This window comes from Biomphalaria glabrata, chromosome 2 (assembly GCF_947242115.1).
Source record: "Biomphalaria glabrata chromosome 2, xgBioGlab47.1, whole genome shotgun sequence".
Lineage (NCBI taxonomy): Eukaryota > Metazoa > Mollusca > Gastropoda > Planorbidae > Biomphalaria > Biomphalaria glabrata.
The window spans coordinates 24,539,824-24,564,498 of NC_074712.1; the positions used below are offsets into that span (position 1 = coordinate 24,539,824).

Below are 24,675 nucleotides of genomic sequence, written 5' to 3' on the forward strand. Positions count from 1 at the left end.
AAAAGTACATAAAAATTAATACCTAACCCAAAAAGTAAGCAGACAGCTTCAGAGTGAATACATAAACAACGTAATATCTATAGATAACAACAAAAACCTATGGTCATACATTAAGTCTAAGAAAATGGAAACAACAGGCATAGCGCCATTAAAAGAAGATAACACATTATGATAATGAAACTAAAGCTAACATCCTAAATAAATACTTTGCATCAGCATTCTCAGCCCCAGGAGAACAAAGACATATTACTTAATTTGAACCATGTAGACAACATAGGAGATATAGAAGTACACGAAAAAGGGAATCCAAAAACTATTAGCAAACATCAAACTGAATAAATCATCTGAACCTGATGGTATTCCAGCTAGATTACTCAAAGAACTAAGCAATGAGTTAGCACCAGTGTTCAAAATCCAACAACAGGCATAGGCCATTAAAAGGAGAAGACAATTTAATACACAATGATAATGAAACTAAAGCTAACATCTTAAACAAATACTTTGCATCAGCATTCTCAGTCCCAGAAGACAAAGACATATTATTTGAACCAAGTAGACAACATAGGATATATAAAAGTACAAGAAAAGGGAATCCAAAAACTATTAACGAACATGAAACCTAATAAAGCATCTGGACCTGATGGTATTCCAGCTAGATTACTCAAAGAACTAAGCAATGAGCTAGCACCAGTGTTCAAAATACTTTTTCAGGCATCTCTTTACCAGGGCAGTGTACCAAGGGACTGGAAAGAAGCTAATGTCATCCCTCTATTTAAAAAGGGAAAAAAATCAGACCCAGGAAATTACAGACCAGTATCACTATCCAGCATCACATGTAAAATCCTAGAACACATAATATGTAGCAACATCATAAACCACTTAGACAAACATAATGTCCTTACTCCATATCAACATGGCTTTAGGAAATATAGATCATGTGAAAATTAACTAATAGGACTAATTGAGGATTTTTCAAAAGGTTTAGATAACAGTGAGCAAATAGATGCTATCTTACAAGACTTTTCCAAAGCTTTTAATAAAGTTCACCACCATAGTTTGCATAACAAATTAAAATATTTCGGCATTGATGGTCCATTTCACCAGTGGATTAAAGATTTTCTGATAGAGAACAAACTGTAATAATAAATGGCTCTAAATCAACACCGATAAAAGTAAACTCAGGCGTACCTCAAGGAACAGTCTTAGGTCCACTACTATTTTTAATTTACATAAACGATGTACCAAATTGCATTAGTTCAGGAACAAAAGTCAGATTATTCGCAGACGATTGCATAATATATAGAACAATAAAAACAACACAAGATACAGAAATTTTACAAAGAGAATTAGATGAATTAGAGAAATAGAAATCAAATTGGAGCATGTCTTTCCATCCAGAAAAATGTCAGTTATTAAGAGTAACAAAAAAGCGAAAACAAATTAATTCCACTTATCTTATTCATGGTAAACCAGTAACACAAACTAAAAACGCAAAATACCTAGGTGTTATAATAAATGAAAAACTGTCATGGAATCCCCATAAACAAAGCATTAGGGCTTATTAAAAGAAATTTCTATAAATCAAATAAGATAAAGCTAAAATGTTATTTAACCATGGTTTGGCCAATAATAGAATATGCTTCCTCTGTTTGCGACTCTCATCTCAAGAAAACATTAAGAAACTGGAACAGACACAAATTAGAGCAGTGAGATTCATAGCAAACGAACATTCACATTTGACTAGAGTAACACCTTTAGTTAAATCACTAAATTTAGAAAGCCTTCAGGATAGAAGACTTAAAAGTAAAGTAGCAATTATACATAAAACACTGAACAAAATTTAATAAAATACTCTGAAAGATACAAAGATAAAGGCACATTATTCATACCATATGCTAGGACAAATTGGTACAAATACTCCTTCTTCCCTAGTGCTGTTAGAGCATGGAATGGGTTGCCTGAGCTAGCCAGAATAACCAGTGACTAGGCAGAATTTAAGTCATTGGTTAATATGCATGACTAAATGCAAGACGCATAGGACGTAATCATCTTATTTTTTGAAGTGACGTCTGTATTATATAAGATAAGATAAGGTAAGATAGTCCTAAAGTGGCTTGGATCCTACCTGACTGAACGCACCCAAAGTGTCGTTGTTAACGGGACAGAATCAACAAGCTCACTCTTGAAGTACGAGTACCCTAAGGATCAGTTCTAGGCGCAGTACTGTTCACTATGTATACATACAGACTCAGTGGTGTCATACAGCCAACCGTCATATTATACCACTTCTTTGCCGATGACTCACAGTTATACTATTCCTCATTACCCTCAGAGCTGTCGCATCTGGCAGAGAAAATCAGTGGTACCGTTGCAAGGGTGAGCGATTGGATGGTTGAGAATTGTGACAGGTTGGGGAAAGTGACGTGTGTTTGGCGCGTTTAATGTCTAGGGGATAATTATTTTTAAAGCTATCACACAACAACCCGTCAGCATATAAATCGGGAGCAGGCACGCATCGAAACAAGCAATGAAAGAAAGATACAAAGTTAAAAATGAATAATATTTATTAACATAAATATTTACATATAAGAATAAAAAGGGGGAGGGTTTGCGTCTATCTCTAAGCAATAATGGATTTAATCATCACTCTTGCACTTAATAACAGAGTATTTCACTTTGTCTTCTGAACTTAGCTGGTTATCCTGTTGATGTCGCAGCTGGCTGTGTCCTGGCTTGAGGTTCTGCAGCTGGAGGTGGCGCTCTAGCGGATAGAGGAACGCCGGTGATTCAGTTCTTGTGGAGTCTCAATCCAAAGTTCTGATATCTGTAGTGGGCACAGTAGGGCGGGTGGCCGGCTTCCGGGGGCACAAGTGTACTGCGGGCAGAGCTGATCTGCCGTGGGCAGCGTAATGAGCAGGATATGTCCAGTGAGGTGCCGAGGGTTGGCGTAGCTATGACGTTTCGCACAGATCTGGGTCTATAGGGACGTCGCACCTAATAAGTTGACAGGTGGGCTGTCGAATAGGCGGGCAAGGCCGATAGCGCCAAGTAGTAGAGTTGAGTAGATCCACGTGGTCAGTAGAAGATACTCAATTGCAAGTGGGCGAGTGATCCGATAAATAGGCAAGCACTAATAGAATAGCACTAAGCACAAAGGCAATAAGTGATTCTCGATAGCAAATAGGCAGACACCTGAGGGAGGCTGCGGATAAATAAAGACAAGTTAGGACATGTCTCTCATGCACCTTATCGATGTCCTCGACTGAGGTGCATTCGTCAGATTGGTGAAATTGCTTTAGAGCACAATGGGGAGATGATGACAAATGGGATTTGGAAAATAGTTGGCTGATAGTAGCAATATAAAATGTACATAAAAGGAGAAATAATAATATAAAAATGTACATATAAGGGGAAATAATAATCTCAAATAATCAACACAAGTTGGAAGAGAGAAAGGGGGGGGGGAAATGGGCGGTGGTCAGCGACCATGACGGTTTGTTTACATACGACCGTCGGCCGAGAACAATGGAGCGCGCTTGAATGGAGAGGGTGTCCGTTCAAGGGGCGCAACTCTCGTTAGAGTAAAATGAGTAAAGGGGAGATAATTCATATATCTTCTCTTCTAAACGCAGTATCAGTGCGCTAGTAAAATTATCAAGGCGGACAGCCGAGATAAAGGAAATAAAATAAGATGTACAAATATATACATGGTTGCATCAACGATCAATTGAGCAACGCAGCATTAATAGATTAATGCAATACTTAAATACATACATAGGACATGTTTATGTTTTCTACTTACGACAGTGAGAAATACACAATGCACTAATTAAATATAAGTGAAGTAATAAAATACACATGATAATCTCTAGTGAGAAATATGCACAAAGTAACTAAGATGGAACTTGTGATTAAGTTCGGCTTACCACCAGGTATTCCTCTAGGAGTGAGAATAAATGATATAGTCCAGACTCGATTGCTCAACGACAATGAGAAATAAGAGGGTCTGATTTGATTTGGATCTACTTTATATAGGCCTGGAAAATGCGGGTGGAAACAGGAAATGTCCTAGGCTCAGAATTATCTTACACGTGGGTGAATTAGACTTGAGATGGGAGTCGCCCCTTGGAAAGGTCAATGGGCGTGTTGGTCCGCGTGATCTCCTAGATCAAAAACAGACGTGTGAGAAGGGGGGGGGACGGTGACTTCAACTCCGCCCGTCAGACATCCGGCCGGTAAGATCAAAGAAACTGTGTGTATCTTTGCCCCGGTCAAGAGAAGATAAATCGAAAGACGCGGCCTAGCTATCTCCAATGTGGTCAACTAAGTCTAGCCTGGAGAAGAAAAGGTGGTGCGGGTGAATAATTTTGGGGTAGGATGGGGAAATAACTAAAATAAAAGAAATAAATAATGAATAATAATAATTAATGCTGTGATAAATTTGAGTGACTCTGACAGCGAGTTTTTGACTTGTCACAAGAATAAGCTCAAGATGAACGAAGACAAGACAGAAATTAGTAAGATTGGCACTCGGAACAACGTCTCAAAAGTCGAGAACACAGATTCTCGTTGTATCACGAACTGCCAGGTAGTGCGAAATCTTGGAGTTTTCTTCGACTCAACACTATCTTTCGACCCACACATAAGTCAGCTCTGCAAGGGTCTTTATCTGCAGCTGCGCAGATTAGACCAGATCCAACCATATTTAACAACGGAGCTGTGGCATTCATACTCTCCCGTCTTGACTACTGCAACGCCGTTGCTAGCAGGTATACCCGATTACAAAATAACCAAACTGCAACGTATTCATAACAACGCCGTGCTAGCAGGTATATCCGATGACAAAATAGCCAATCTGCAACGTATTCAGAACAACGCCGTTGCTAGCAGGTATACCCAATGACAAATAGCCAAGCTGCAACGTATTCAGAACAACGCCACACGTATTGTCTTAAGAAAAACAAGACGAGATTCTGTTACTACACTCCTGCGCACGCTCCATTGGCTTCCTGTGAAAGCGAGAATCGACTACAAGGTAGCGACACTTTGTCATCAGTGTATCTACAACAAAGAAATACCCTTGTACCTTAGAGATGTGATCACTCCATATTTCCCTCAAAGAGCCCTGCGCTCAATGTACTCAACCCTTATAGTGGTGCCACGTTCTTTCCTCAAAAGGTACGATCTGCGGGCTTTTTCAGTTTGGTACTCACTCCCCATTGAACTCAGACAGACAACATGCTACACTCAAGAGGAACATTTAGACCTACCTGTTTAAAACTTTTTTAGTTTAGTCATTTTAGCTGTCGTGTTTGTTTTTGTAATGTTATTACAGCGCCTTGAGCCTACATTTTGTTTGTTAACAGCGCTTTATAAATAAAATTATTATGTATTGTTATGTGTAATGCACATTTGGAAAACACATTTCCTCAAGAATAATAAGTATTATCATTATTATTGTAGAAATGAATTAATTTTCATTTTCTGTCACTGCCAGGGTCGAGCTTTGTTAAACAGTGTCCACTGTTATGAGTCTTATGACATGATTAGGATTTAGTTATTTGTTTCGGGACTAGGGGGAAAGTTTTACTTAGCGACGATGACGTAAAGTTTGTTAAAAAGTAAAAACGCTTTTATTCGACACTATCAACAAGACGCTTTTCATCAGGGCAGTGAAAATAACAAGTTATATCCATACTGATAGTAACCGAGGACAATGGACGGATCCCTTCTTGAGGATTAAAAGTGTTTCCTATCTTGATTGTTTTGGCATTTCACCGGTGTTTGAAGGTTACTTCCTGTTTATTTCATTGTTTGTATTTGACACGGCGGAAGAGCCACAACACCACTGAGGAATTTTCTGATGATGTAGAATATTGTAGAAGGTCTGCAGCAATACAACCCTCTGACATGTAACGAGGATCTACTTTAGGGCTTCGAATGTGTCTTCGATGTCAGTTGTCACTATCCCCTCGGCTGATACAACAACAGGGTATACTATTTTAGATAGCCTCCATATTCGCTTAATCTCTAAGCTTAAGTTTTGTTATCTGTTTCTGTATCCCTGTGAGTAGATTCGAAAAACTCCTGTGGTGAGTATTGGGCGTATTTTTTCCAATCAGGTCATGTGTCAAGGCCAGGTGCTGGTGTATTAGTTTCGCAGCTTGATTATGGCGACATAAAAAGGCAGATTTGGACAAAGCTGGACATCCTGCAATTATGTGCTCGATTGACTTACCGACGTACCTTTTATAGTTTTTAGTTCTTACAACCCGGCCCTGTTTAGCGGTGACAGCTTTCTGTTTGAGGGTAAAGGTGTCAAGCTTTAAGCCATGCTAAGAAAGTAGCCTTATCAATCTTGTCTTTTAAAGCCGTGAAACTTCCGTGGAGTACTTTTTCTTCCCATTGTTGAATCTCATGCAATGCGTTATTGCCATATCAACATCAGTATTTTTCAGGTTCAGTGAAGTCGCCCCAGAGATGTATTTGCTAAGGAAGTAAAATAGTTTATTGCTAGAGGTGTAGTTTTTTTTTTTAATTTTATTTTGAAAACACAGTTTGCACAATTTGTAAAAACTCTACAGTCCACTGCTTCCATCCTCGTAGGCAGGTATAACCGTATAGTGGAAGACTTGGGGTGTAAACAGCGAAATTTGGTTAATAGTTTTCTTGTTTGTCAATATCACTCCATTTTATGTAACCGAAAGTATAAAGTAGTTCTCGGACTGCTCAGCAATTTATTGGTGGGCCGGTACTGAATGGGCCGGTCAGGTCGCGATCAAAGAAAAAAAAATTCCATGCAGACAACTTAAAAAAAAAAAGTGACAGCAGCAAGACACAAAGGCCCGAACACGTTTTCTTGTTCGTTTTTTTAGCGGCCCCCGGAAGGGGAAAAGACGCTATTAATTTTGTGCGAAATGTCTGTCCGTCTGTCCGTCCGTCCCGTATAGATCTCGTAAACTAGAAAAGATATTGAAAATCCGACATCACAATATTTTAGACCATTCAAAGTTCTGATGCAACGGCAACTTTTTTTTTCTGAAAGCGAAAAATCTAATTTTTAAAATCAGTTATGCAAGCAGTTTTTTAAAGTGAAAAAGATAATTAGTATGCATTATAAGTTAGACCTAAATTAAAACGAATACTAATCTTGTAAACTTCATTTTCGTGTACAATTATTTTAAATGCCAAACGTTCTGAACATTCCAGTAAGAGATTGAGCCTTAAAAAAAAACATTGAGCTTTTTCAAAACAATTACATCAATTATAAGACTTCAGTAAGGCCAGGAGAGGCGCGGTAGCTGAGCGGTAACGCGCATGCCTTCTGAACCGGGGGTCCCGGGTTCGAGTGCTGGTGAAGACTGGGATTTTCAACTTTGGAATCTTTGGAATCCACCCAGCCCTAATGGGTACCTGACATTGGTTGGGGAAAAGTAAAGGCGGTTGGTAGTTGTGCTGATTAAATGACACCCTCGTTAACCGTAGGCCACAAAACAGATGAACTTTACATCATCTGCCCTATAGATCACAAGGTCTGAAAGAGGAACTAGTTAGGCCAGGTTCACATCTAACTTTGCATTCACTTGCACCTATCCTTTGATCTGCTGGACCGTTGGGGCACTACACAAGATCTGTCAACCTTCTTTCTCCATTCTTATCTCTCATTTGTCTTTGATATAATTTCATTTGGATGTTCTTTCTGAAAATATTGAAGCCTGCCTGGGTGGACCACTTCGGGGGCCGATTTTGAGTTTGTGTTTCCACACAAACTGTCTTTGTAACCTTGTTAAATTCTTATTACAATTAATTTTGTTTGAAATTCAACAAGAATATTTAAAAAATACACTATAGGCCTACATTGTACGTATTATCATTTGCAAAACGTTAGACCGCACGAGCAGCATGGACTGCTCTGATGTCTTCGAGGTTGTGTTTGGCCTAATCATATTGCTGTTCGGCATGGGCCTTTTATGGCACTCCCCCTTTTTTTTTTGCTCCTTCCCTCCCCCGTCTTTTAATGGTTCCAATGAAATTTAACCAAAAAGAGGGATGAGTGAGGTTAAGTAAGAAAAGGCAGCAAAAAAAAAAAAAAAAAAAGATAGGCGCGACAATTAGCGCTTTAACAATATTTAATAGAAATTAACTTTAACACATACACATAGCCGCGAAATTGCAAACAACCCAACTTATTCACAGCTCAATATGGGTATAAAGCTCTACTTTCTGCGATTTGAAAAGAAAAAGCAAGTTTCTTTTTGTTTATTTTTAATAACATAGAAAGGAGATTTATATTTTAAATAATGTAAGTAAAGTAAAAGTAAAGATCATCTGTTTCTGTGGCCTACGGTTAACAAGGGTGTCATGTGGCCAGCACAACGACCATCCGCCTTTACTTTTCCCTAACTAATGTCAGGTACCCATTAGAGCTGGGTGGACCCAGAGGCGCCCGAAGATCCCGAAATTAAAAACCCAAGTCTTCACCAGGATTCGAACCACGGTCACCGGTTCGGAAGCCAAGCGCATTACCGCTCAGCCACCGCGCCTCTTTTTAAATAATGGGTCATGATATATTCATATACAAATCGCGTTTTTTCAGAATGTACTAGGAGGAAGCAAGAGCTTTTCACAATTAAGTAAGTGCCTCTCTCAGGGGCGGACTGGGTATCAATATCGGACCAGGCATTACCATATAAACCGGCCCACAAATGAATGGCATGTCGTATCATGGGCGTAGCCAGGATTTTTTCGGTGGGGGGATTTTTAATTCTACCCCTCTGCAATGTATATGTATGTAATTAATCTTCATTACATTCTGACCTTTCATTCTTTTGGACGTTTTTTTTTCTTCTTTTAATTAGTGGAAAGACAGTACTCACCACCAAGGGCAGGTCCTTAGGGAGTGAGGGGAGCGCTGTGAGCTACCCCAGCTGGGTCCGGGGCGAAGCATTATTTCCGTTTTTTTAAGCTTTAAAAAATGCATATTCTGAGGTATCTACAGTGCAATCAGCTTGCTACTCTTCCGCTAAAACATTCCAAAACCAAATCTACTGTTCATTGCACATAATTAATGGAGTCCAGCGACTGGTAGAAAATGGTAACTATAGTTTTTGTATTGGAGGGGGAGGATAACCACATAACCCTTTAAGCTAACCTTAGGAAATTCGGTGACTGTAGTTTGCTTAAGTTGGCTGCACTGGGGCATTAAGTAAAGTTTCCTTTTCAGACGATGAGGTCTGTGGCAAGTGATGATTTGAACCCCCCCCCCCGGCTACGCCCATGTGTCATATTATAGATGTAAGCCTAATTCTCTTCAAAATATATATAGTTTGATTTTTTTGTTGCCCTTCTTCAGTCGTAGAACGACTGTACTTCTCGAACACTTTCTCATGTGGCTGTGATAACGCATCGAAAACTGGATGTATGCTTGCGTGAGATTACATAATGTATTTTATTTATACCAGTATGTAGTCTGTTAATTATAAACAATACAACATCAGCCTTAAAGAATTAAAAAATTGTGTTTTTACTTATAGATTACAGATCTTCTTATCTTATATATTACAGACGTTTCTTAAAAAATAAGATAGTCACATCCTGCGCATTTCATGTGTCAATCTAATCATGACTTAAAATATGCTCAGTCATTAGTTTTCCTGGCAGACTCAGGCAACCCATTGCATTAAAAGATAAGAGAATGCAGAACGGTTAGAGGGGCACTTACAAGTACACTCTCAAAAAGGCAAATTTTATATTAATAGATCATGACCCATTATTTAAAATATAAATCTCCTTTCATTAACTATTGAATGTGACTGCGCTATAGGCCTATAAATTACAATAATCATTATAAGATTTTCTATCATTAATGACTTCATACTAAGCATAAGTTTGCCATTAATTATAATAGTAAAAAAATTATTTAAATCTAGGTTGTTTTTTCTTAATTAAACAATTTGTTTTTTGTAAGCTTTAAGTGTAGTAATTTTAGATCTATGTTATTAAAAATAAACAAAAAAAAACTTAATTTTTCTGTACAAATCTCAGAAAGAAGAACTCTATACCCATATCGAGCTGTGAATAAGTTGGGTGGTTTGCAATTTGGCGGCAGTGTGTGTGTTAAAGTTAATTCCTATTAAGTATTGTTAAAGAGCTTCTTCTTCTTCCTCGTTCTCATTTTTATGTTGGAGCGTTCAGATGACTAGACCAATATATGAGATGAACTGCGTAGTGGTTTTCAAATCAGGGAGCTCTCCATATAGTTTTTTTCTTTCTATTGGGGTGTTTTGGGGCCAGTGTCTTGTATGGGCCTCACGGAACATGAGAAGAGTTTTGAAGGACATGTTGTCTCATTCTGTTGTGTCCGGTTGTAAGTCGTAAGATTAAACGTTGATCTTTTCAGGATAGCTTATAATAGGCATCATCTTTCTTATGATTCGGATGAGAGCTTGTCCATTTCTCATTTATTTTATTTATTATTTGCTTCTTCATTTCTACAAGATAGATTGCTATGTTTAATTTTGAGTTTGTTCTCAGACTCTTAGCGAGTGTTAGCCTTCTCATTTCCTTCTAGTTCTGTATATGCTGGTATCCATTGTATCCGTTAAAGAGCTAATTGTCGCCCCTTTTTTCTTTTCTGCGTTAGATCAATGTTTTCTAACTTAACCTCTCTCATCCCTCTTTTTCGTTAACTGACAATGGAACCATCAAAAGACGGGGGAGGGAAAAATAAAAGGGAGTGCCATCAAACGTCCATGCCGACCAGCAAATGATTAGGTCAAACACAGCCTCGAAGACATCAAAGCAGTGTTGAAGTTCATGCCGCTCGTGCATAGCAAAAAGTACGGTCTAATGTTTTGCTAATGTTAATAGGTAGGCTACAGTGTATAGTGTACATTTTTTGATATTCTTGTTGAATTTCAAACAAAAATTAAGTGCAATAATAATGTAAAAAAAATGTGTTCAGGTATCTGTGTCTTGCTGCTGTCACATTTTTTTAAAGTTGTCTGCATTGAAAAAAATATATTTTTCTTTTGTCGCAACCAGACCGGCCCATTTGGTACCGGCCCACCGGGTAAGTTGACATTGCTGGCAGATAAATCGGATAATAAGTTTGTATTACAGACAGACACACGAAGCAAAAAACCAACAGGTTTTTATTTTAGGAGTTATTACAGAACACGACATTACATTCCGTATCTTGATTGGTTAGTTTCTTCATTTACGTCTCGCTTTTCGAACAAAAACGATGCAAGTTTTGAAATGTGTAGAAGAATATCAGCACTGTACAGGATAATAGTTCATCACCAGCTTGTCCATCGCGGCGAAAAGAAGTTCATTAATGTAATTCATTATTGACAGTTTCGGCAGCGAGTTGACGTTTTCAGTTTTTTTTTATATAAATATATATATATATATATATTATTTCAATAACGTTTACAGTGCACTTAATATCGCACACAGATGAGGTGGAGCTCCTTTTTTGTTCTTTAATATTCTGCCTAACAAAAAAGATAAAGCTACGGCTTTTAGAGATATGTGGCCACTTGCAAACCCCTGCAAAAATCCTGCGGTCGCCCCTAATTCCATTATGTTCTTTATATAGTCAGTTTGTCGGAATGGTTGTTTCCTAAATATTGCTCAATTATATGTAACTCGGCTCCTAAATGAATTTATGCTGTCTTCAAATCGCTTTTTCCACGCTCACGCAGTTCCTCGCGTAGTATGTAGTTAGGTGTACCTCACACAGCATGTAGCCAGGTGTACCTCACACAGCATGAAGCTAGTTGTACCTCATACAGCATGAAGCTAGTTGTACCTCATACAGCATGAAGCTAGTTGTACCTCACACAGCATGAAGCTAGTTGTACCTCACACAGCATGAAGCTAGTTGTACCTCACACAGCATGTAGCTAGTTGTACCTCATACAGCATGAAGCTAGTTGTATCTCACACAGCATGAAGCTAGTTGTATCTCACACAGCATGAAGCTAGTTGTATCTCACACAGCATGAAGCTAGTTGTACCTCACACAGCATGAAGCTAGTTGTACCTCATACAGCATGAAGCTAGTTGTACCTCACACAGCATGAAGCTAGTTGTACCTCATACAGCATGAAGCTAGTTGTACCTCATACAGCATGAAGCTAGTTGTACCTCATACAGCATGAAGCTAGTTGTACCTCATACAGCATGAAGCTAGTTGTACCTCATACAGCATGAAGCTAGTTGTACCTCACACAGCATGAAGCTAGTTGTACCTCACACAGCATGAAGCTAGTTGTACCTCATACAGCATGAAGCTAGTTGTACCTCATACAGCATGAAGCTAGTTGTACCTCATACAGCATGAAGCTAGTTGTACCTCACACAGCATGAAGCTAGTTGTACCTTATACAGCATGAAGCTAGTTGTACCTCATACAGCATGAAGCTAATTGTACCTCATACAGCATGAAGCTAGTTGTACCTCATACAGCATGAAGCTAGTTGTACCTCATACAGCATGAAGCTAGTTGTACCTCATACAGCATGAAGCTAGTTGTACCTCATACAGCATGAAGCTAGTTGTACCTCATACAGCATGAAGCTAGTTGTACCTCATACAGCATGAAGCTAGTTGTACCTCATACAGCATGAAGCTAATTGTACCCCACACAGCATGTAGCTAAGTGTACCTCACACAGCATGTAGTTGGCTGTACCTCACACAGCAAGTAGCTAGTTGTATCTCACACAGCATGAAGCTAGGTGTACCTCACACAGCATGTAGCTAGTTTTACCTCACACAGCATGAAGCTAAGTGTACCTCACACAGTATGTAGCCAAGTGTACCTCACACATCATGTAGCTAAGTGTACCTCACACTAAGACTAAGACTAAGACTAAGACTGCTTTATTGATCCTTACGGAAATTTGTTGTGATTATTACAAGGACTCGTTTCTCATATAAAGACAACACAACAGAAACATACACATAAATACAACAGACAACATGAAGAGTTCATTCAGCGACTACACACAGGTATCTTGGTGCATTTCATGTTCCCTGATCAATGAGTGGCGGTGATAGAGTCTGACCGAGTGAGGTACGAAAGAGTTTTTTTTACCGCTCCGTTCTTGTTTTGATTGACAGCAGTCGCCCACTTCGCGACGACCTGGCGTAGTTCTGATGGAGCGGGTGGCCGTTTTCTTCCAAGATTTTTTCGATTTTTCTTAGGCATGTTTGTTCAAAAAGTTCCTTTAAATGTGGTACTGTTGTGAGTGTAATTTTTGATGCTTTTTTAATGATGTTTTCTAGACGTTGCAACAGTTTAGATGAGGCGTTGCCTTGCCAACAACTTATTCCGTATGTTAGCAGATTTTGTACAGTTGCGCCGTAAAATGTCTCAAGGATCTTCTTGTTTAATTTAAAACTGTTGAGTTTGTATAGAAAAAAGAGTCGCTGGGCTGTTTTCTTTGTCGGAGTTCCAAGGAGGTCTTCCCATGAAAGCTTGTTGTTGATGATAACGCCTAGATATTTATATGCCTTTACTTGTTCTATAGATGTAGTGTTTATTTGCAGTTCACGTATAGTTTGTTTTTTCTTTCTAAAATCTATTATAAGTTCTTTAGTTTTTGTTACATTCAGTTCTAGAAAGTTGTCGGTGCACCAGTTTGTAAACTCTTCTATCGAGCTTCTATACTGAGTTTCGTCTCCTGAAATAAGACCGACTATGGCAGTATCATCAGCATGTAGTTGGCTGTACCTCCAACAGCATGTAGCTAAGTGTACCTCACACAGCATGTAGTTGGCTGTACCTCACACAGCATGTAGCTAAGTGTACCTCAAACAGCATGTAGCTAAGCGTACTTCACACAGCATGTAGCTAGGTGTACCTCACACAGCATGTAGCTAAGTGTGCCTCACACAGCATGTAGTTGGCTGTACCTCACACAGCATTTAGCCAAGTGTACCTCACACAGCATGTAGCTAAGTGTACCTCACACAGCATGTAGCTAGGTGTACCTCACACAGCATGAAGCTCGGTGTACCTCACACAACATGAAGCTAGTTGTACCTCACATAGCATGAAGCTAGTTGTAACTCACACAGCATGAAGCTAAGTGTACCACACACAGCATGTAGCCAAGTGTACCTCACACAGCATGTAGTTGGCTGTACCTCACACAGCATGTAGCTAAGTGTACATCAAACAGCATGTAGCTAAGCGTACTTCACACAGCATGTAGCTAGTTGTATCTCACACAGCATGTAGCTAAGTGTACCACACACAGCATGTAGCTAGCTGTACCTTACACAGCATGTAGCTAAGTGTACCTCAAAAAGCATGTAGTTGGCTGTACCTCACACAGCATGTAGTTGGCTGTACCTCACACAGCATTTAGCTAAGTGTACCTCAAACAGCATGTAGCTAAGCGTACTTCACACAGCATGTAGCTAGGTGTACCTCACACAGCATGAAGCTCGGTGTACCTCACACAGTATGAAGCTAGTTGTACCTCACACAGCATGTAGCTAGGTGTACCTCACACAGCATGTAGCTAAGTGTACCTCACACAGCATGTAGCTAGCTGTACCTCACACAGCATGTAGCTAAGTGTACCTCACACAGCATGTAGCTAAGTGTACCTCACACAGCATGTAGTTGGCTGTACCTCACACAGCAAGTAGCTAGTTGTATCTCACACAGTATGTAGCTAGCTGTACCTTACACAGCATGTAGCTAAGTGTACCTCACACAGCGTGAAGCTAAGTGTACCTCACACAGCATGTAGTTGGCTGTACCTCACACAGCATGTAGCTAAGCGTGCTTCACACAGCATGAAGCTAGGTGTACCTCACACAGCATGTATCTAGCTGTACTTCATACAACATGTAGCCAAGTGTACCTCACACAGCATGTATCTAGCTGAACCTCACACAGCATGTATCTAGCTGTACCTCACACAGCATGCAGCTAGTTGTACCTCACACATCATGTAGCTAGGTAACCTCACGTATTATGTAGCTAGGTGTACCTCACACAGCATGTAGCTAGTTGTACCTCACACATCATGTAGCTAGGTAACCTCACGTATTATGTAGCTAGGTGTACCTAACACATCATGTAGCTAGGTAACCTCACGTATTATGTAGCTAGTTGTACCTCACACATCATGTAGCTAGGTAACCTCACGTATTATGTAGCTAGGTGTACCTCACACAGCATGTAGCTAGTTGTACCTCACACATCATGTAGCTAGGTAACCTCATGTATTATGTAGCTAGGTGTACCTCATACATCATGTAGCTAGGTAACCTCATGTATTATGTAGCTAGGCGTACCTAACACAGCATCTAGCTAGGTGTACCTCACGTATTAGGTAGCGATGTTCACCTAACGTATTATGTAGCTACGTTCACTTCACGTATTATGTAGCTATGTTCACCTCACGTAGTATGAAACAATGTGTACCTGAAACAAACCTCTTGTTCATTTCATTGATATAAGTGTTTGTCTCTCTCTTGTTATTTAGCATTAGAGATATGATGTCTAGGGAATAATAATATAAATAATAATCTTTTTTATCCATGAGTCTTATTATTAGTGAATTTAAAAATACATTATAACTATAGAAACTAAATATACGTTCACACTAGGTTTACTCAAACGTTAATGTGAAATGTTAGCATCACATTAAAAAATTCCATTCAAAGATTTGATTAAAGTAAAGTTTCCCTTTTAGATCTTGCGATCTATGGGCAGATGATGTTAATGTCATATGTTTTATGACCAACGGTTAACAAGCAGGGTGTTATGTGGCCAGCACAACGACCAATCGCCTTTTCTTTCCCCAACTTAAGTCAGGTAAACATTAGAATTTAGCGCCCTAAAAATTCCGAAAATAAATATCCCAGTTTTCACCGATATTCGAACCCAGGACCCCAGATTCGGTAGCTGAGCGCTTAACCACTCAGCCACTGCGCCCACAATCATTTGATTGCCAGTATAGAAATGAACTAATTTTCTGGTGAAGGTCTGCACCAGTGCTGTCCTCTGACAAGCAACAAGAATTTTCTTGAGATGGTGTCTGCTAGAACAGTTGTTAATATCCAATTGGGTGATATTATTTTAGTTGACTTCTTTATTCGCTTAACACCCAAGCTTAGATTTTCATATTTTTATTATTTTTAAAAATTTTCATTTGTTACTTTTTAAGCGGCCCTCGTAAGGGAAAAGCCGCTATTAGGTTTGTGCAAAATGTCCGTCAGTCAAAATCAGATCTCAAACACTAGAAGAGAAATAAAAAAATGTTATTTCACAATTCGTTGTGGCTTGTATAGTTTAAGTGCAATGGTTAATCGTAACGTGATGGACAACCTTAATAAGAGGCTGTGCCGGATGTTTTTGTGAAAACAAATCAATGCCAACGAATGTTTGGTATTGCTCTTCTAACTAATATTACATTTAATTTTCTTGCTTAAGAAAAAAACAACAACTCATGATCAATAATATGTTGTTCCTGATTTTTTAAATAAATAGCTTTCAAAACGCTAAATAAAAATCTTTATACTGACTTATATTTCATTACCTATAAAGTTGTTCCGAATATTGTTTTATAAAAGATACATTACGACAAATCTTACAAAGACTAAGGCAGAGTAGGTAACTTTTTTCTATCTAGGGCCGCATTAAAACAAAATTTGAAATGTTGGGGGGGGGGGGGCGCATATAGAGAAAAATAAGCTAGCTAACTGGGTATAATGTCCTTTAATTCACTTTTATACTGTATCATACATTTCCGTTTCATTTTTTTAAACTCCCAATTTGAGGAATTATAACCAGAGTTGGCTAATTCTTAAACTAATTTTACATATACTGCCTTTTACATCCCAATATAACCAAAACAAAATGTACAGTTGTACTTAATGTGAAGTATTTAACTGTTTACATTTGTGCATAATATTACGGAACTGTGGAGCTAGCTAACTTGTTATCCTTGTGACTTCAGTCAAATTACAACCAGTCAGCATCGATCTGTTATAAGACTTGTTTATTTTCAATCAAAAAAGCTTTTACACTGCTAAACTGACCAAACAATGTGAAATTTTAGCAGCAAAGAAATAGTTCAGCAAAGGAAAATGACAAAACCTGTTTCACTTGCTTGCATGGAAAGCATTGTTTGAAATTATTTAACATTCACACACATTTCATGTGCAAACAACCCATTCCAATACTTCCACTATAAACATGTTTACTGTCTTCCACTCTTCATTAGAAATATTAGTAACAAAGTCGCATCCAATATCCTTCAAGGAACATAACTATTTCTTCTTTGAGAATACTTGAGTTCTTGAAAAAAAAACTTGATTTCCATATTCTTCTCTATTACCTTGCCCATGCTAGGCCAGCGGATACTATTTTGTTACCGAAAATTCGAATGCTATTTTTTTCCCAAATCTTCAGTATTTCTTGGAACTGAGTGTATTTAACACCTTTAGCTCTGATGTGTTTGATCAATGAGGTTTAGAAGTTTGATATTCTATGCAGGTTTGCTAAAAGTTTCTCGTTAAGAGTTTACAGTAGGGATATTGTTCTTTAATTAAAAAAAACAACAACTGTTTTTCTGAATCAAAGCACGGTCTCCGTAAGGTGTTCACGTTTTGTTCCAAGCCAACCTAACACTTCAACACATATCTTCATAACATTTAATAAAAACTGGCCTGAATGTTTCGGAATATTACCTAATAATCTTCATTTACTTTAAACGTTTTAGAATTTTAGAATGTGTAGAGAGAATGTTATTTTTTTTAGTCTCTTCATCATAGTGATAAGAATCAGAAGTTTCAATAATTTATGTAGATATTTAAAATTATTTATTTTTAATATATTTGTATTTTATAATATGTGTTCGCGAGCCGCATAAAACACTCTGGCGGACCGCATGTGGCACGAGGTTCGTAACTTGCCCACCCCTGGGCTAAGGGATAGGTAAAAATAAAGATAAATTACGTCAAATGATTATTTGAAATCGCATACTTGACTTAAATTACACTTAATATTTTTGGACAATACTTAACTATAGGTTAATTATCGATATCAAATTGTTTAGTATTTTTGACTTAAAACAAATGTATGTCAAATGACATTTTACAAAAATATCGACAATAGGTTGTTCACGATTTTTAAATAAGAAAGTAATTTACTAGAAACGATTACTGAAAATCACTTTTTAGCGGCCCCCGTAAGGGGAAAAGCTTCTATTAGGTTTGTGCAAAATGTCCATCCGTCTGTCAGTCTGTCACAGTCAGATCTCGAAAACTAGAAGAGAAAAGAAAAATATTATTTCACCAAGCGATGCGACTTGAAAAGTTTAGGTGCAATGGCTACTTTTGCTTTTCTAAAAGCAAACCGTTTAGTTTATAAAATTAATTATGCAAGCAATTTTTTCATAAAAATACACCAATTCTAAAACAAATACGTAAATGTAAGGGAGGCAATGTTGCAATATGTTAACATAGAAAGGCCATCATTTGTGTATTTTCAATATCACAAAGTCAATATATTTATAAAATTTAGAAATGCTCACAACAAATATAAATATTAGTTAAATGTGTTTTTGCTGGTCAAATAGCTGCTAAAATTAAAAGAAAACATTTATGTTTGTTTATAAAGGCTAAGAATGCACTTTGTATGTAAATATCACGCACATTTTTTAAAATGGACTTTTATGCAGCGACTTTCATGCAGTAGCATGACAAGCATCTGCAAGTCACTATACCATCAGTTCCCTCAAAATTTTAAAAATAATCAGATTTTATTTATTTTCTGTTTAATGCCCCATCAAAATAATAGAGGCTTATTTTTGTGCGTTTTGTCAGGTCGATGGGTCTGTCCGTCACGTTTAAATAACATACAATCCATAAGCTATTGAAAATCTGATTTACCCTATAATGTTCCTCCCGTAACATTTCAATAGTTTTAAGTATCTATAATTGATTGTTCCGGATGTTTTTGTGCAAAACTAATCAATGCCATCGAATGTTTGTTTGCTCTTCTAACCTATATTACATTTAATTTCCATGCTAAAACGTTGGAAAAACACATTATCAATATTTTATGTAAATAGCATATAAATGCTAAATCAAAATCTCTATACTGACTGTAAAATAAACTGTGAAAATGTTCCGAATATTGTTTTATAAAAAAGAATAATGTCAAATGATTGTTCGAAATCGCATAATTGACTAATTACACTCATATTCTTTGACAATACGTTACTATAGTTTAATTATCGATATCAAATTGTTCCGTATTTTCATCTTAAAATTTTTTTTTAAATATCGACAATAGGTTGTTCAGGATTTTTTTAAAAAAAGTAATTTACTAGAAACGATTATTAAAAATCACTTTTTAGACTTATTTTACATTTAATTTTCTTGCTGAAATATAACAAAAGTTTTTTTAATCCGGATTTTGTTTTGAAAAGAAATCGACCTACATTACTAATCGTCGCGAAAAATTTCTGAAATTTATATGAAAAATATACTAACGCCAAAAAACTGGTTGAAATCCCTCATCTAATTAATAAAACAAATAATCTTCGCATTTACGAAAAAATGTTGTTCAGAATTTTTTATTAAAAATATTTTACTCTATTTTTATGTAAAATCTCACTTCTCTCTTATAGTACATTTAATTTTCTAGCTAAAACGTTACAAAATCTAGTTATGGTTAATATTATTTCACAATTTTTAAGGAAAACAACTTCCAAACACCAAAGTATGGTTTGAAAATCTCTCCACAAGGCTATGGTACATCTAATTTTCATATGATTTATCTAAAATTCTCTTTTTCTATATATAAATATAAACGTCTAGTATAGAAACTTAAAACTATTGTGATGTTTTGTAAGGGAAATTAAAGGTTAATCATATTTTCAATAGTGCTGTGTGCGTTTTAGACTACGCTAATTGCCCAGCCAGCGCTAGACGAGCGGTCAACCGTGACGAGTGACAGTACACGCCAGTTCGTCAAAGACCCGTATTGCGTGAAGTCAGTCCGGAGCAGAGGCTAGGTTTTTGGACAGTCGGTGTAATGTTGTTGCCATCTGTACAGTATTTGTGGTGCGTTTGAAATTAAACTGTTACTGATACTTTGGAGCCTTGAGTTGTGAGGTTCTTTAAGTTCGTTGTGTCGTGTGGTGCAGTTTACAATATATATATATTCACACATATATATTTTTTCTCCTTGTTAAAACGTTAAAAACTCATTATCTAAAGTCAGATTTTTTTTTTAATTGATTCTATATAATTATTTTAAATTACACTTCTATCTTACACTACATTAAATTTTCTAGCTAAAAAGTTACAAAAACCTAATTATCGTTAATATTATGTTATTATGTTCCGGAATTTTAAGGGAAACAACTTCTTAATACCAAAGTAGGGTATAAAAAATCTCTCCACAAGGTTATGGTACATCTAATTTTCATGCTGGACCATCCCAAAAATGTGATTAATGGTATGTGATTATTGCTATATATATTATAAACTATTGCGATTTTTGGAAGAAAATTTAAAGGTTAGATCAGATTCTCAAAAAATTCAGTTTTTTTCCGATCTTAACGTGACGGACAGACGGCCGACAGACAAAACGCATAAATGAAAGTGACTTTAATTTCGATGAGAGGCACCAAACAATCAATGGATTTAGTCTTTTTCGATCTTAACGACAAAATATTTTTTTTAATTCTATAAATCAAACAAGAACATAAAACTATGTGTTAGGCCAATAATAGAATACGCATCCTCAACTTAAGAAACATAAAGAAACAGAAACAGACACAAAATAGAGCAGTGAGATTCATAACAAACGAATATTCACATTTGACTAGAGTAACACCTTTAGTAAAGTCACTAAATTTACAAAGCCTTCAGAAAAGAAGAACTCATAAAGTATCAATTATACATAAAAAACTGAACCATAATTTCCAAATACAAAAACAAAATTTAATAAAATACTCTGAAAGACACAAAGATAAAGGCACATTCCTCGTCCCATATGCTAGGACAGATTTGTACAAATCCTCATTCTTCCCTAGTGCTATTAGAGCATGGAATGGGTTGCCTGAGCCAGCCAGGAAACCCAGTGACTTAGCAAAATTTAGGTCATTGGCTAACATGCATGTCTAGAAGCATTACGCGTAGGACGTAATCATCTTGTTTTTCGAAGTAACGTATGTATTATATAAGATAATACGATAAGAAAGTTTACTGTACCGGTACAGATTGGTTAATTTAAGAAATAAGTTGCATGTAAACATTTTTATTTCAGATGAATTTGATGAAAGAGATCAACAAAGTAGGAGAAGACGACAGTCCGAGGAGTCAGGGGAAGAAGAGGATACGAGTTTATTGTAAGAATTATTTTTCTCCCCCCACCCTTCGCTATATATATATATTTATATATATAAATGTGTGTGTCTGCTTGGGTTTGTATAATAAAAAAAAGTAAAGTTTCCCTTTCAGACCTTGTGGTCTATAGTACATATGATGTAAAGGTCATTTGTTTACATGGTCTACGGTTAACGAGAGTGTCATGTGGCCAGCACAACGACCAAGCGCCTTTACTTTTCCCCAACCAATGTCAGGTTTGTGTGAGTGTGCCAGCGATTGGGTCTGGGGAGCGCTGTTAGCACCCTCAGCGGGTTTTCGGGGCGGAGCCTCGCCGCCAGGCACCATTTCCGATATTTAAAACAAAAAAAAATGCATATTCTGAGGTATCTACAGGGCATTTTCCTGCTATTAAAAAATTTTACTTCAAAAGCCTAATCTACTATTCTTACTTACTTATGACTTAGATCCTCCCACTCCGTTCGGCGCATTGGGCAGCCACAAAAGTCATTAACAATGTCTGAAGCCTCTTCCCACCTGGTATCCTCTGCTCTGAGGTCCTTCATGAAAGTGTGGCGCCAAATTAATCTAGGATTTACTTGTTTCCGCTTTGGTCGTAATGACCTCCATGTCATCGCAACTCTTGTTATGCGTAATTCATTTTGTCAAGAGAACATGACCCGTAAACCTCACAGTGTTCGACTCCCATAGGATTTCCTTGTTTGAGACCCGATCTGTATAACTGAATCCCAAGATCCGCCATTTTTGTTGAGCCACATTTAGTCTTTTTTCAATTTCGGCAGACGATTTCCATGCTATTCACTGCACTTTATTAATGGAGACGAGCGACTGGTAGAAATGTGTAACATGTCTTGGCTACGGTATTGGAATTTGGGGATTGCAGTTTGCTATAGATTTTATATCAAGCAGGGACGTTTATCGTCAAAACCATCTGTTAGGAGGAGGGGTGGTTAAACTGAAAATTTCTTGAGTTTTTTTTAAACAAACTCACCCCCCCCCCCTTTTGCTACGCTCATAGAATTTGGTGACTGTAATTTGCTTTAGAATAATATTGAAGAGGGTGTTTTCAGCCTCAAAATTATCTGTAGGGGATTTTTAACTCAAAACCCCCTGGAGGGGTTTTAAACTTAAAGCCCTCTGTAGAAGGTTAAACACAAACTCCTCTTGGATACACTCATTGAATATGGTGACTGATGTATGCTTTAGTCTTATATTAAAGAGAGGGTTTTTTAGTAAAAAAAAAAAAATTCGGATAGGGGTTTAAAAATCAAAATCCTCCTTGGCTTTGCTCTTGGAATTTGGAAATTTTTCTTTGCATTATTTTTTAGTTTTATATAAGAGGGGCGCTTAATCGCAAAACCCCCTTGAAAGACAAAAAAATCAGTCACAAAATTCCACACCCTCCCATAATATATATATATATCAGGACTGAGTTCTGGTCAGCCTGGGTCTCCTGTTTACTGTAGAGGAGAAGGGGGGCAATTCAGGTTGTTGATTTCAAAACTGTTATTGTTTTGGGTTGTTTTTATTTGGTGAGATGTTTTGTTGAACATAATGTAACTCATAATAAGGCAGAGTGTTTTTTGTTCCTAGTCCAGGACAGTTGGACTTTTTTGGATATATATAGTCTAAGTGTAGACTCTAACTATTTTTCTGTATTATAGTGCTAATAATGTAATTAAACATGTTATATGTCGGTAAAGTGGCATTCTGAATCTTATTTTGTCGTTCTATGTGTCATTATGGTATTTCCCAGGACTTGGGTACATTTAGCATGACACATACATATATTAGAGAGAAAATGGAAAATGAGTCTTGACAATATATATATATATACGTAATTATTCTTCTTTACATTAAGTCCCTTCTTTTTTTCCAACGTCTTTTGTACACTAGAATCATATGATTAGAATGTGTTCTTTCTGGAGTTAAGGAAACGACAATATACAACCTTCCCTTGCCAGCTATAGTGTCTAGGTGGAGGGGGGGGGGCTACTGCTAAGCTAAGCTTTATTCCTGCATTGATACTTTTTAAAAAATGCATATTCAGAGGTGTCTTAAGTGTTCCTTTAAAAAAAATGTAGGTCAAATATGAAGCCTGCTATTTACTGCCCATTATTAATGAAGCCCAGCGACTGGTAGTAAAACAAATCATTGTGTGAAATATTTTATTTGCGATAGGGTTTAACCTCAAATGACTAGTTTGCTTTTGTTTTGTGTTTTTGTTAATTCTGTGGGTTCAATTTGTGTATATTTGCTTTACTTATGGGTTCTAGCAACTGGGAAAGAAATCGCATTGCTAGGTTCAAATGGTATCTATAGTTTTGCTCTAGTTTATTTTGTACTTGGAAGGGGTGGTTAACCGCAAAACCATTTTTAATAAATTTAATAATAGTATCTTTGCTTTCCTTTTCATTGAATACACTAATTGAATCTGTTGATTCTTATTTCTATTTTTTTAGGAGGTTTTAACCTTAAACCTCCTACAAGGAATGTAATGGGTTTTTATAATTTTTTAATCAACATTTGAATTTGGTGACTATATTTTGCTTTAGTTTTATAGAAAAAGGGGGGGGGGGTATTACTTCAAAATCTTCTCTGGCTTTGGTCGTGAAATGTAGTGAATGTAGTTATGTAGTTTTCTTTGGTTCTTTTTGTTTGGACGGTATTTTAAACTCAAAACATCATGCCTCCTCTCATAGAATTAGATGAAGGTAGTTTGTTTTAATTTTTTGTCGAAGAGGCAGGATTTAAACTAAAAACACCTTGAAGGGGGGCTTAAACTAAAAACCCTCTAAAGGGAGTGTTTTAATTTCAAAACATCACTTGGATACGCTAATGGAATTTGGTGACTAGTTTGATTTAGCCTTTTATGGAAGAGAACAGTTTTAACTTAAAAACCCAATGGGGGAGGGTAAACTTAAAACCCGCCTGAAGCGGTTCTTTAACTCATCCCCCCCTCCCGGCTAACCTCATTGAATTTAGTGACTGGTTGGCTTTGGTCTTTTATTGAAGGGGGATTTCGACTCAAGGGGGCATTTAAACTCAAACCTCTGAAGGGGTTTAACATCAAAAACTCATTTTGCTACGCTCAGGTAATTTGGTGACTGTAGTTATTGTTACGCTTCACAGCTAGATCTAGTGTCCACGTTGATTTATAATCGGTCATTGTTTATAAATAATATTCTAGATCTAAACCTCTATTTCTACTTGAAGAAAATGAAATACTGTTCTTCAGCTTGTTGCAGTAGTTCCAATCACAAAGATAAAATCAGCAAGT

The 24,675-nt window shown here is 37.1% G+C and overlaps 1 protein-coding gene across 12 annotated transcripts in view; it reads left to right on the top strand.

The window, feature by feature from the left end:
- LOC106068207 (uncharacterized) overlaps positions 1–24,675 on the top strand; it is a 251,871-nt gene that overhangs the window by 207,165 nt on the left and 20,031 nt on the right. For all 12 annotated transcript variants that reach the window (XM_056019743.1, XM_056019744.1, XM_056019732.1 and 9 more), the window contains one exon: positions 21,316–21,397. In XM_056019743.1, the coding sequence (XP_055875718.1) occupies positions 21,316–21,397 (82 nt within the window). The remainder of the gene's footprint in view (positions 1–21,315; positions 21,398–24,675) is intronic.